Source organism: Nicotiana attenuata, chromosome 8, assembly GCF_001879085.1.
Source record: "Nicotiana attenuata strain UT chromosome 8, NIATTr2, whole genome shotgun sequence".
NCBI lineage: Eukaryota > Viridiplantae > Streptophyta > Magnoliopsida > Solanales > Solanaceae > Nicotiana > Nicotiana attenuata.
In genome coordinates, this window is record NC_031996.1 from 14,649,120 (window position 1) to 14,662,675 (window position 13,556).

Here is a 13,556-nt window from a genome sequence, read left to right on the forward strand (position 1 = left end):
CGTTCATATTTTTTTAAGAATGAATATGTATTCATAAATCACATGTTGTTACATTCACATCATGAATGGACCATAATCATCTATATGTACTTTATAAAATCACATGTCAAATCAATGACAAATATTACTTTCACAAAGTGAAGGATTATTTTGAGAATCCTTATTGATCTCGTTACCACAATGATGACGATTATAATTTCGTCAATTTCTACGTCCACATCCATTGATACATTCATAGTAATAATTTTGTCTTCTTTCCGACTTATCACATACTGCTATTACATTCTCTTAAGGGAATAAAAATGAAGCAAATTCGACGGGACGAGTTTCTAATTCTTTGCCCACAATCATACATGAATTTGATCATGGCAAGTCATAGAAATTTTACCACTTTAGGTGGTTATAATTCTTTCAAACTCCACTAGAGTTACAATCAAAATTTATCGTCTTTACTTGTATTTAAAATCAAATTATAGAATGTCAAGAATTCAAAAGAGAAAAATAAAGTAAAATACTTACCTTAAATCAAGAATTTAATCATGAATGAAGTTCATGGAACAATTGACAATCATTATGCTCAATCCCAAAGCTTCTACTCAATTGGTTAGAGTCTCGTGCTGATAACGTGTTATAAAAGAATAAAAGAAGAAGAAGATTATTGCAGAGAAAAATACGGAGAAAGAATTCTTATTGATTTGGGATAAATTACAATGGAATATGACCCCTCTATTTATAGGGAAAGAGTGATTTAGATACCAACTAAAATCCATACAATCTCTCTGAAATATAGACATTCACCTTAAAAAAACTCTATTTATAATAATAACCATAAACAAATCTATATCTATATATATACTATATTAAAAGCACGAAGGTTCTTACCCAAATATCGTTTGCCTTTTTTGACTTTAAAAAATAAATTTTACGCGAGACATAATAGTCATTTTAAACAAAACAGTTGTTCAAGACGACCAAACGAAGGGCGAGAGAAGAGAGAAGTCCAGTCGTTGCCACTCTGGTCATCTCTATTCTCTGCGCCTTTGATTTTCAGCTCTGCATCTCAAAAGACAATCCTCTGCAATTTGTTTCTCTTTTCTAACATAAACGCCACTATGATTTTTGTGGGTGGAGTTCCTTTCCCTACAGATGATTCTTCTTCTTCTTCTTCTCAGTCTCAGGTATAGTCTAACTTCTTTTATTTTATTTTATTTTAATTTAACAAAAATCCAACTTCAGGTATAGGTTCAATCTTAATTGAGGGTTGCACCCACTTATGAATCTTTTACAACTAATCCCTTCTTCACCCTTGAGATAAATGTGTCTTCTACAATATATGGTTGATTTATAGTAATGCTGTTGTCCTCTAATCTGTAAAGACTCCACCTTTTTCCCCTTTTATCCTTTTTGGGGGGTTAAATTTGTTCATATTCGGTATGTTGATTGATTATTATTTTGTTCATTCTTTTGGACTTAGATTGTCTAAAGAATCAATTTGGTTGAGTAGAGAAAAAGACTTTCTGTTGTTATCTGTACATTGCATTAAAAAGGGACTGTTTGGTTTGGATTGTTACATTTGACATACTCAGTTTCTTTATTCCAGTTAAATTACGTAGTAATCTTTGAGATATGATTATTGTTATTATTCTTGAAACAGACTCATAATCTTATCAATTTTTAGACAATAAATAATCAGAATCAATTTATAATCTAATCCAGTGGTTAGAACAGTGTCAGGCGGAGTATTTATCACAGGCAAATATTTTTGGCGATGCATATATAACTGATGTGCCATTCACCAATTTTAATTGATTTAGATATATCTGAGGAGGTTGCTTTTAGTGAGTCCTATTAACCAACAAGATTAGTTTCACAGGGAGTCTTTATCAATATTGAATCTGAAATCTCATTACGTCAAACTTTTTCTCTGTATTACAATGGATACAAAGTCCCGTTTTCTGTTTTTATGTAGCTACTTAATAAGAACATCCTATATGAACAGGAACATGACATCCTGACGGCTTTAATGGAGCATCCAGTTTTGGTATCTGCCTCGTCTTCATTGAATGATGTTGAAGAAAGGAAGTTCTCTGCTTCTAAAGACTCTAGTTTGAGTATATTAAGACATAATAGATGGGTTTACATTTTCCAGAGAGAATATGCAACTGTGGATCCTGCACTTGTCGATGTATGTTCATGCTTTCTATAACAATCCTACTGAAGTGACATCTGACCTTGTTTCTCATCCTTTCTCCCCATTTGGATTTCTTCCTTCTTTTTTCATAGTCCCAGACTTGCAGTTGCAGGAGAGAAGTTGATTTAAAGGAGCTTTTCTTGTCTGATCTGTCTTTATCGCCCACTTTTCGTGCCACAATATGCTGATTGCTGCATATTACCTAATCTTTCTAAATAGTTAGAGAAGGCATTGCCTATAACTATCAGGTTTAGCACTATAAAATTGGGCAAGGCTGTGAGTATCTGTGTGCTAAACGTGCCCATTGCTGCAAGAAAAAATATTTTATGCTCAACAAAAGGGAAGTAGTAGACCATAAATTAGCCTTAACAGTTGAGAGTGTAATTGCCTAGAGGGAAAGCGATGCATTTGGATGATCAGATTGAATATTTTGCACGAGGGCAATGCAGTCCTCAGTCTGCCGGATGGTAAAATGCATTATGTTATTCCATATGTGCACCTTGCAGATATACTTGGATCTAAGATGTCCACTATGCTTATGGTGTGCTGATTCAGGTGTTCTGTGTTAGCACTTGTTATTTCCCTTTCAAGTACTTGGACTCTCTTCCGGACACTTTCCTGATCCTGTCTAATTGAAGCATCCATGCTCAAATCTCCTCTGTCCACCGAGAGTTTATAGCTTTAAGAGATTCATCTGCATTGCTGGGATGCATCTGTTAAACCTCTTTCTGCTGACTATTGTGTGCCTCATCCTTATTCTTATCATTTTGGAGAACTTCTGTTTTCATCATCAGGAATAATTGTGATCTTGTGATGACATTCTAAAGGTTTTGTCTTGGCATAACTAAGAGTTCTCCGGTACATCTCTGTCAAATTATTTCTCTTTTAATTACTGTCTTAGCATTTCTGTCTTCTATAGCAGAAGTTAGAGGGATATGTTTGATGGTGGGCCATGTGGTTTCTCTTGAATGTATTTCTGCTTCATAGGTCACTTAGGGCAGGCCGATGCACAAAGCATTCCACGTTGAAGAGAAACCACATGGCCCACGCTGCACCTCAAGTGGTCATTTATGTAAAAATAATTCCAACTTACTGAAAGTTGTTGCAATTTCTGTTTGTGTTTACGTTGAAGAGCACATTTCTTGACCATTCCATTTCTCAAACAATGTTGATCTACTGCAGCAATTTTTTTCAAAAATTTCCACTCTTTTCTGCTGAAGTTCTAAAAGATTTCCTTTGTTCTTGAACATAGGCGGTTGGCACGGATGAGGCAACAACTTGTGTAGGCATTGTCATAAGAAACCAAAAAAGTGGAATGTAAGAGAAACTATTTAGACAGGACGTCATTATTTGCAGTACAATGCTGCTTAAGTCTAACTATTGTGATTGTGACTTCGCCACAGGATATCTGTTGCTCACTTGGATTCACCAGATATTGTTGATGTTGGCCTAGACCAGATGTTGGCATCTGTTGTCAATCAAAGCTCAGATGCCATGTTGGATGTATTCTTCTCTAATCCTTGATGTCTAACAACATTAGTAACTCACTTTTTTAACTCTTTACTCACTTTGGATGTTGACATTGGATGGGTATAATATGCAGGTTCATCTAATTGGTGGCTTTGATGATGGCTCGCCTAAAGTCTGGCCAAGACTCCGCTTTTCTTTTGATTTTCAGTGAGATAGTGAGTCATCTAGAGGCTTAATGAAGCTGAATCTGTTGGGCTTTTTATGCAGCATGTTAATGGTATTACGGAAGGTCATGCAGAATTGGAGGGCTATTCCTTCCCTTTGTGCAAGAAAATAGTTGAAAGCCTGGCAAAGAGTAATATGAAGTTCCAGATTCACACTCTTCATGTTCTTGGGCACAATACAAGACGAGATTCTGAAGGAAATTCATACCCCATCTTCTCTGGTTTGCTGGTAAGCTCTATTTGGATTTCAGTTTAGTTTATAGCGCTGATGATCACAGGACAAGGGAGGGAAAGCTTAGTGGTAAAATCACCAATGGAGCAAAGTGGGAAAAGACTGATTATCCGGCTCCTGGGTAGGGGGGTTCACCATTTCAGAAAAAAGATAGCCTTTATTATGCAGTCATGATACCTCAATATTCCAAGATGCAATGTCCAAAAGGAGATGTCTGTTCAATGGATACAAAGACTTCAAGGTGGAGAAGTTCATCGAAAGTTGAGCTTTAGAAGGAACTTGCAAGATTGGGAGGTAACATGATTCCAAAGGTTGATTGAGCTGCTTTATAAATAAAGTGTGCCACAGGCTCGCTATGATGTTTGGAGAGGGGGTAGGGAATAATGGCGTTTTTTCTGTTAAGTCCTATTGTGAATCTTTTGGGTAGTGGGGAATCTTCTTTTCCATACCTCTCGGTGGATCCCTAGGGTTCTGAGAAAGATGTGCTTTTCACGTGGCTAGCTGCGATGGGGGTAATCTTGACGGGTGAGAATCTGAGGAAGAGGACACATGTGTGAGCAGGACCTTAACAGAAATCCAGGCACAGCTAATCTTGCTGGATGGCGTCTCGCTGTTAAGGTACAGCTAACAGAGGACACATCAGAGAAATCCAGGCACAGCTAACAGAGGACACATCAGAGAAGTTTTGTTTAGCTGGACCTTTAGTGGATGAAAGAGAAGACACATGGCGTGGGATGTTGCTTCACTAGCACTTATGTGGACCATATGGAGAGAGAGAAAGTAGGAGAGCTTTTGAAGGAATAGAGAAAGATTTTGTTCACTTGAGGAATAGCCTCTTATCCCTTGTTTCTTTTTGTTGCACCCATGAGGTTTCCGTAAGTGTAGAGGACTCTGTGTCAACAACAACATATCTAGTGTAGTCCCACAAGTGGGGTTCTAGAGGACTCTGAGTCGTTTGTAGAAAACCATATCTTTTTGTAAGGTTTTCTACTTTGGGTATACTTCTTGTATACGGGTTTTTTTCCCAATTCTTAACAAAATCTTATTACTTGATTAAATAAAAGAAGTCAAGAACGGATACATATAGAGAAGGAAAGTAAACATTAACTAACACGATAAGGAGAAAGATTTATTGGGTTTTCTCGCCATTACTGACTGGCATGTTGAAAACATCCAGGGGATTATGGATTGAGCCTTGAGTCAGTCGGCTGATCATCAATACTTTTTGGTTCTCCTCTGTAACAAAGAAACAATTGTTCGAGTATAATTTTCCCAGCAACTGCAGATCTTTTTAGAGTGGAGATTCTTAAATTTTTCAAAATTTCATTTGCTTAGGTGGAAACTGCCACTGGGTCTATTTTTCCAGCAAGCTTTGATGCAACAACAAGATGTCCTGATGAAGTTGTTAGGAGAATACGAGTGACTGCAGCTTTTGAGGACCGTAGTTGGGAAGGAAGATTATTAGAGACATATGATACTCAGAATGACCAATTCGGGATTGCTCCATGCACTTGGTAAAACTGCTTACCTTTGGATTCTTTATTTATAGTTTTACTGCTTTTCAACATTAACTCATGATTTATATTTCTTATCCTGTCATGTCATTTCTCAGTTTGTCGCCTTCCCTGAATTCGTTATAAGCTACTTTGTCAGCTAAATTCCTTCTCTATATTTTAATTTTGTTTAGATGAACTGCAAGAGTAATATATAGATACATAACTACACCAGCTGAGACACTAGTGAACTATATACCACCTGAGACACTAGTGACTAACTTTAACTTAACTAACTTAAGCAGGGAAAAAAAAGATTATGACTTCTAACAATTGATAAAACCTACAGAAGTGGGACAATTGGTATTAAAAAGCACCATTGTCATCGAATCTGTGATCTATTGGTTACACATTTTTTGTTTGCCTATGCCACTAAAGCTAGGCCTCTTTGATGTTTTAAATATATCTCCTAATGAACTCCATTTTTATTGACATAGGAGCATGCGTAAGATACATATAGCGCTCATGCTACAGAATTTATCTGACCAAGAAATCCTTCTTACATGTTCCACTTCTCCTTCTGCCGAGGCTCCAGATTTCGTGGATGGCCTAAAAAGGTACTACAATAGTTCCAAAATTATGACACACTAGTTCCTTTCCCACGTTCACGGATATGTCAGCTGGCTATCCACGTGAAACATCATTTGAACAAATTCTTTCTACAGGCAGTGGGACTATCTAATCCAACACCCAGATTGGAGAGAAACATTCCCTTCCAAACAGCCACGTATATTTCGAAGGACAGAAGATAATAGTTGGGTGAGGCACCGCGCGAAATTCAGCAGCTCATCTTATGCATACACTGATTAAGGACGATTTGTTCAAGGTCGAGCTCTAGGGGAAATGAAGGTCGTGCATGTCTTATGGTATGTTCTAATATTACTGGTACAACTGAAAGAGGAAATCGTACATTAACTTCTTCGATTTCCTTCCATCTTCAAAAGGTTTAAAAAGCTCAAGGGTGATATCCCCCCTCTCCTTCTGGCACCCCTGCTTCTGTGGAGAAGGGCAGGATTCATAGCTTAGACTTACCTCTTCATGCTCTATTGATAAAAGAAGCTTGAAATGACTTTGCCAATTTTTTAAATTGGATTTCCTAATAGATTGTTGGATAGGATAAGGTAGCAGCTATAACTAAGACCTCCGTTCGCAACTTCACATGCTCCATTGATGAGCCAAAACTTGAAATGATTGTCAATTTTCTTGTTAGGTGTTGTCTTATTAATTGTTTGATACAATGATTGGTTTTCAGAGAGTTTGGCAATTCCGGAACTGAAAGGAACGGAGAACTACCATTGTAGAAGTGAAATTTTAAGGTTACAGTATATGTTTTGTATATATTTTAGAGAAAATCTCACTTTATATCCATTAATTTCAAACTATTTACCCTTCAATGTCCAGACCCAAACTACTATTCCTACTCATGGGGCCCAAACTATTTACCCGCTAATTCCAGTTGTTGCTTTGCCAAAGATGGAAGCGATGAATAATATCAAAGCAATAAGGTTCTATTTGTTAGGCTTACAACGGGAAGGAGCTATTTTCTCAAGAAAGAAAACAAAATAAAATTAAATTCAAATGCTAGTTCTTGGTTGTAATTTTTGTTCTCCTTATCGGTTTGTAATATCTACAGTTTGACTTCGAAAGGAATATTGAGCAATACTACACTAAGCGGAGATCATTTCAGGAATATTTTGAAGAAACAAGAAAAGTAACAAAAGTAGCAAAGAGAACCATAAAGGCTACTAACTAAATCTACCTTCATTCATTCCATTAGTGAACCATAACAAAGTTTAATCATCGTCCTCGCTTGTTCCTTTCATAAACGCCTTTCGTCCTCCACCACCTCGTCGGAGAAAATTTTATTTTTGAAGCTTCTTGTTTGATTCAAAGTGGGTGCTGTTAAATATTGCTTATAGTACCTTCTGGAAGTTCATACTGAAATTTGATAGTATTTGGAGCTTATTTGAGGTGATTGAGATCGAAATTTTCAGTTGAAAATCGAAGAACACAGCTACAATATACCGCTACGGTATACAATATGATGTAGGAGTATATAGCTATACTGTAACAGTATACTATTATAGTTTACAAAACAGTATACCGCTACAGTATACTAATATACTATAAGAGTATATAGTTATACTGCAACAATATACTATTATAGTATACAATATATTGTTATGGTATACTGTAATAATATGCAAGATACTGTAACAATATGATGTAATAGTATACAATATACTATAATAGTATTCTTATTACCCGTAAATTCACTTGCCTTTTCCTTTTTAATTTGTTTTAAGCTTTTACACAGTGTGAGGGGCAAATTGGAAATGCAAAAATAAAATAAAAATTATAGTATGCTATATGATGTAACGTTATACTCTTACAATTAGATCCTTTTAGAATTTTTTATTAACAACTGATATTATTTCAGTTTAATAATTGAATTAATTTTTTTTAACTCTTTGCGTACAATTGTAATCCTGTTGGTGTAGCTATATATTATACTGGTATCATATATTAGTTAATATTTTTTGGGTTGTATGAGCTACATTTAATTGATACACAATTTGATTTTTCTTTAGTAGTAATATAAAAAAAAAAAGAATAATACAAAATAGTGAAACAGTAAATGAAATTAGATTATGAAGAGAAAAAGAATATAAAAAAAAAAAGTTAAATAAAATTAGAAAAGGAAAAAAGAAAAAAATAAGAAGAAAACGAGAGGAAAAAAAGGAGAAAAGAAAAAAAAGAAAAAAGAAAAGAAAAGAAGCATAGAAATAAAAAAGAATTGGAGAATAAAGAAAAAATTCCCCATAAAACCTACTATGGGTAGAAAATGTAATTAATTTATGGGTAGGGAAACAAATTGGTAGATAAGGGTAAATAGTTTTGTTTTTGTGGTTAACTGTGTCAAAACCCCTATATTTTATGGACAAAAGAATCAAACTATATTACTGTCTTTCATTTTAAGTGATGGGTTCATACTAGGAGTTCAAAGTACGAGAGTCAAACAATTTAATTCTAATTGTTAATTCGAACATAAATCATCTAGTTTTTAATAAAATTAAATTTTTTGAAAATGCATAAGTACTTTAAGTTACGATAGTTAGTATTTTAAAATATTTGGGAAAATTGTAATAAAGAAAAACATCTTTTAACTTTCCAAATGGTAGTACTGTGGAACAAAAGGAATAAAACACCTTCAACATGGTTAAGATGTTTGCTTAATTTCCATTAGAGCTCCTGTTAATTCAGTGAGTAGATACTGTTGCCTGAGTCTCAAGAGCTATTCTTAGCTACTACGTAATAAAATACTACTAAACAGAGATATAAAGGGGGCTTGTTATGAGCTCTTTAACATTTCTCAATTTTGAAATCCAATTATTTTAAGGCGGCAATAACAAGATCCTACCAAAGGACTTGTGTTTTCCGGTGACGAATGGACTGTCTAATACAAGCAATAATACACTAATACAGCACAAACAATATCCTTTCAAGGTTTATCCTTGTTCTATCTCCTATTGGCAAACAATATTTTTGCTGATACAGAGAGTATGAAAATCAAGCCAATGGCAAAATGGCATTTCTCTCCAAACGTGCATAAGCCTTTTGCAAAATGTGCACACATCTTTGTCTTAAATGGGCCACTGGAACCCCGAGTAAATGGAGCGGCGTTCTTTGGCCCACCTGTAGGTGTATCAATATTGGAAATGAGAAATTCAAAAATAGCCAGATTTACAAGTGGTCGTTTAAAAATAGCCCAGTTTCAAAAGTAATCGAAATTTAGCCACTTTTCATGTAAAGATAAATCTGAGGGAAAACACTGTTCAAAACCCGAAAAATACGCCAGTATATTATGCTGGAGTTCCAGCAAAATATAGCGGTCCAGTATAATATGCTGGAAGCTCATACACAAGTGCTCGAATCTCCAGTATATTATGCTGGAACTTTCCGTGTGTTGGAGTTCCAGCATAATATGCTGGAAGTTCATACACGGGTGCACCGAACTCCAGTATATTATGCTGGACCGGTCTCTGCTACAGCAAAATAGTGGCTATTTATCATTGATTTGGTAAACGCTGACTATTTTTGAATGACCAGTTCGAAAACTGGCTAGACCGTGCTATTTTTACGCTCCCTTACCATGGCACTGGCCTGATTGATCTGATCAAAGGTTCCTTGGAGCTCAACATTCCTTTTATTAGTATCTCTTTCGTGCTCCTTTATAGAGAGCTTGACACCAGTAAGCTGACATATTTGTTTTGAGTTCACACCATTCTTCCCTATGATCGCTCCAGCAAGAGAGGCATCTATATATACCAATGGTAGTGGTCGGGATGGTTCAAGGTATCCGGAGTTAGCTATGAGCAAAGTGGCACTTATCACCAAACTTGCACCCTTCCGCAGTGTTGCAACACTTAGACTTCACAGCTGGAGCAGGACCATCACTAAAAGAGGCACCATTCCTTCCAACTGGAGCTGCTGGATTCGAACCCATGTTTGATAGCTGACTCATAGCAGTGTAGCCAGGAACATAATGACATGCCTCCCCAAATGAGCATCCGGAAGTGCTACACCACATCAGGAAAATGGTTAGCGTACGCGTGTGGGGCAGGTAGAGAGTGCTTGTTTCCTTCCCTTTTTTACTTTCATGATGACATTATAAGTAGTGCTCCAACAACATTTGCCTTGTAAAATAAAATTCTGCTTGCTGCTGGAAATCACTAGCTTGCTATTCCAAATGATAAGGTTCAAGCGTTACAAAACATTAGAACATAGATAAATCAGTTTAAGAAGATGGATTAAACATGAAACCTGAAAAACTTCATGCATGGCTTTGATTTGCTTCCTACTACTCCTACACCAGTAGTAAAGGATTCTGATTCTGTTGCAAAAGATTGATTATTTCTTTTCAGTTCATAATTTCTAATGGCATTTGCAATATATTAAATAGATTCATATATTCACACAGTACAATTCTCCATACAACACAATTTTATCATTATAAAAATTCAAAAAATCACCTAAACTTAACTGTACTCATTAAAAAAGATATGCAAAGACACCGTAGGATGTTCCGGTTAGTTACATAGAAGGTTACTCACTTATAACATATTGCAGGAAACCATAATCTTATCATTCTAACCACAAAATAACTCAACTTTCAGACTCAGTGTTGTCAAAGGCGCGCTTAAAGCGCAATTAAGCTCTGAAACGAGGCTCAAAACATTTTGAGCGTTTCGCCTTGCTTTGTGGGTGCTTTTGGTGTCGCATCAAGGCTCTAAGGCATACTTTTCCTTGCCAATGAGCGTAATCCTAAAATGGCGATATTAAACAATTGATATTTCGTTTTATCGTAACTTTTTTCAATTTCTTTTTCCATATATTTGTTCTTTATGCTTATACTAACTATTAGTCTTGGACACATATTTTTACTTTTTCCCCGGTTGCGCCTTTTTTCATTAAAGCTCACGCTTTAATTGCGCTTTGTGCTTAAAGCCCCAACGGACCTTAGAGCTTTTTTTACGCTTTTCGCCTTTAATAACATGCTTCAGTTAAATTTCTATATTATCATTTTTGCCCCATTCCATTAGAAAATACAATTTTAAACTTCTAAATACAACACGGCGTACAATAATAAGTGCATAGAAAAGAAGACTTAGAAAAGAAAACTAACCATCTCTTGCTCTCTTCATGCCCCCATTGCTACCAAAAGAACCGTTTACTCTACTCTTCCTCCCAAACTCCATTATTGCTCGTTACACGGAAAAAATGAACTAAAAGAAAAATATACCCAGAAGAAATCTAATAACTTAACAAAAGAAAAGGTATGAATTTGTGTTTTCAAGTATACATATACATATAAGGGAAAAGGGCCAAAATTATCCCTCTACTTTGGTATATGGATCGCATCTACTCTCCGTTATACTATTGGGTCGCATCTACCCTTACTGTTAACCAAACTTTTTAAAAATACCCTCCACCTAACGGAAAACTACCAAATTAAAAAAATGACACGTTTTCTTTTTTAAAAACCCATTAACTTGAATGACTTGAATCCATACCATTTTTGTGAAACTTCGGCCAAGAGATGAAAAATATCACATTTGCAAGGAAGTCGAAAGAATCAGGCTCATAATTGATAGACCAATACATTAGAAATCAATCATAATTATAGGTGGTTTCTTCTAATTCAGCTTTGTATATTATATTAAAACCTTTAGTAACAATGAGAAAATGCTACAAGGACTTAAATTTCCTTCATCATGTTGAGGTGGCCGACAGAGCGAGAGAGAGGAACTTATATCTACATTTATATATTCAATCAGAAGAATAAATAGCCCTCATGGATAAGATAATAACCCGTCCATATTTTCGTTGAGTCTTGATTCAACATCATTTACAAAATGGAAATAATTTCGAGTCTCCCTGCATGATAATGCCCTCAATTTACTAATACTAGTGTTAGAACCCGCATCCATACGTGGATAATTTAACAGAGCACTAATTTTATAAAATTATGATCTATATATATATTATACTATTTTAATAAATATTACAGTTGTTATTTTATTATTTAATGTAGTGCACAGAAATATAACAAAATCTATAGAAAATCAAAGGATACACATCATATAGTAATCAAAATTTGCTTGTTTCTTATTTATTCTTTATTAAATTAGCAAGTGCTTAGTACGAAAAAGGGTCAAATATATCCCTGTACTATTGAAAATAGTTTAAATATATCCTTCGTTATATTATTTGGTTATATCAGACCCTATAGTTATATTATAAAACAAATATACCCTTAGTTTTAACAGAGTGTCGCGTGGCTGCGCCAGATTAAATTGACACATTCCTTTTGTTTTTGCCCCGGTTCACTTACAAAAATACTACCCGACCCGAAGTCCACCCCCATTGTTTCTCTCTCTCCTCTTTTCCTCATCTCTTCTCCTCACCTTACTGTTACGACCATGGCCGAAAAATCCACCGGCGACCTCGCTCTCTCCTCTTTTCCTCGTCTCTTCTCCTCACCTTACTGTTATGACCATGGCCGAAATCTCCACCGGCGACCTCGCCGTAAACCATGGAGAACCTTCAGATTTGTCACCTCACGCCTTCTATTCGCCTTTCTCTATACCTACTATATACACTTTTATATACGGATCCGGAGAAATACATAAAAGAGGCCGGAGATTTGGAAGTTTTGGGTCTAGATTTTACTGGATCTGACCGGAAATACATTTTTTCCTCGAGTCATTTGTTCTCCTTTTTCATATTTTCCTTTTATTTTATATATCCGGAAGGGAGACGAAATAAATAGCTGAAACTCCGAACTTGGTGTTTGATTGGAATCTTGTCGAAGAATTTTCTGGCGACCTTTGTGCACATGTTCCCTTTGACCGTGCTCCATTGTGTGACGCCTTTGTAGCAGCGTCTCAGCCTCTGTTGGTTACTTCATTTTTTAAAACCAAAATTTTGGAATGTGATATCGAAATTAATCTAATTGGTTCTGGGATTAGATTTTTGAAAATTTGAAGAATCTTGATATCCATCTTATTAAATTGCTGGAGAAATTGAAATTTTTTGTTATTGCCATGGTCTCATCACAGTTTTGTTATTGCTTCATCGGGTTTTACTTACTTTGTATGTTCTATTTTGATGCTTCTGTATAATCCATTTTTTACAGTTCTGACGAACCTCCGATAATTTATGCAAAATCATTTATTTCTTGTTTTTGTCACTAACAAGTGAACTTCGGATCGGATGGTATTTTTTGTAAGTTGATAATTTTGGCCCTACATATAATGAACTGAGAATATGTTATATGGTCACAGAAGAAAGTGGTGGGGGGGGGGGGGGGGGGGTAGGGGTAG

At 35.6% G+C, this 13,556-nt stretch overlaps 2 protein-coding genes across 2 annotated transcripts; one reads left to right on the top strand and one right to left on the bottom strand.

Moving 5' to 3' along the window:
• On the top strand, positions 962 to 7,008 carry LOC109230960 (protein N-terminal asparagine amidohydrolase). Its single transcript, XM_019396463.1, has 9 exons — positions 962 to 1,178; positions 2,000 to 2,185; positions 3,444 to 3,508; positions 3,595 to 3,694; positions 3,795 to 3,833; positions 3,929 to 4,114; positions 5,453 to 5,631; positions 6,108 to 6,227; positions 6,336 to 7,008. Exons 1-9 carry the CDS (start codon positions 1,113 to 1,115, stop codon positions 6,478 to 6,480), a joined length of 1,086 nt encoding a protein of 361 aa, XP_019252008.1. The 5' UTR covers positions 962 to 1,112; the 3' UTR covers positions 6,481 to 7,008.
• Positions 9,191 to 12,768, bottom strand: LOC109231508 (zinc finger CCCH domain-containing protein 52-like). The gene is made up of 5 exons (XM_019397168.1): positions 12,671 to 12,768; positions 10,495 to 10,605; positions 10,096 to 10,250; positions 9,813 to 10,040; positions 9,191 to 9,366 (listed from the first exon to the last, which is right to left on the bottom strand). Exons 1-5 carry the CDS (start codon positions 12,766 to 12,768, stop codon positions 9,191 to 9,193), a joined length of 768 nt encoding a protein of 255 aa, XP_019252713.1.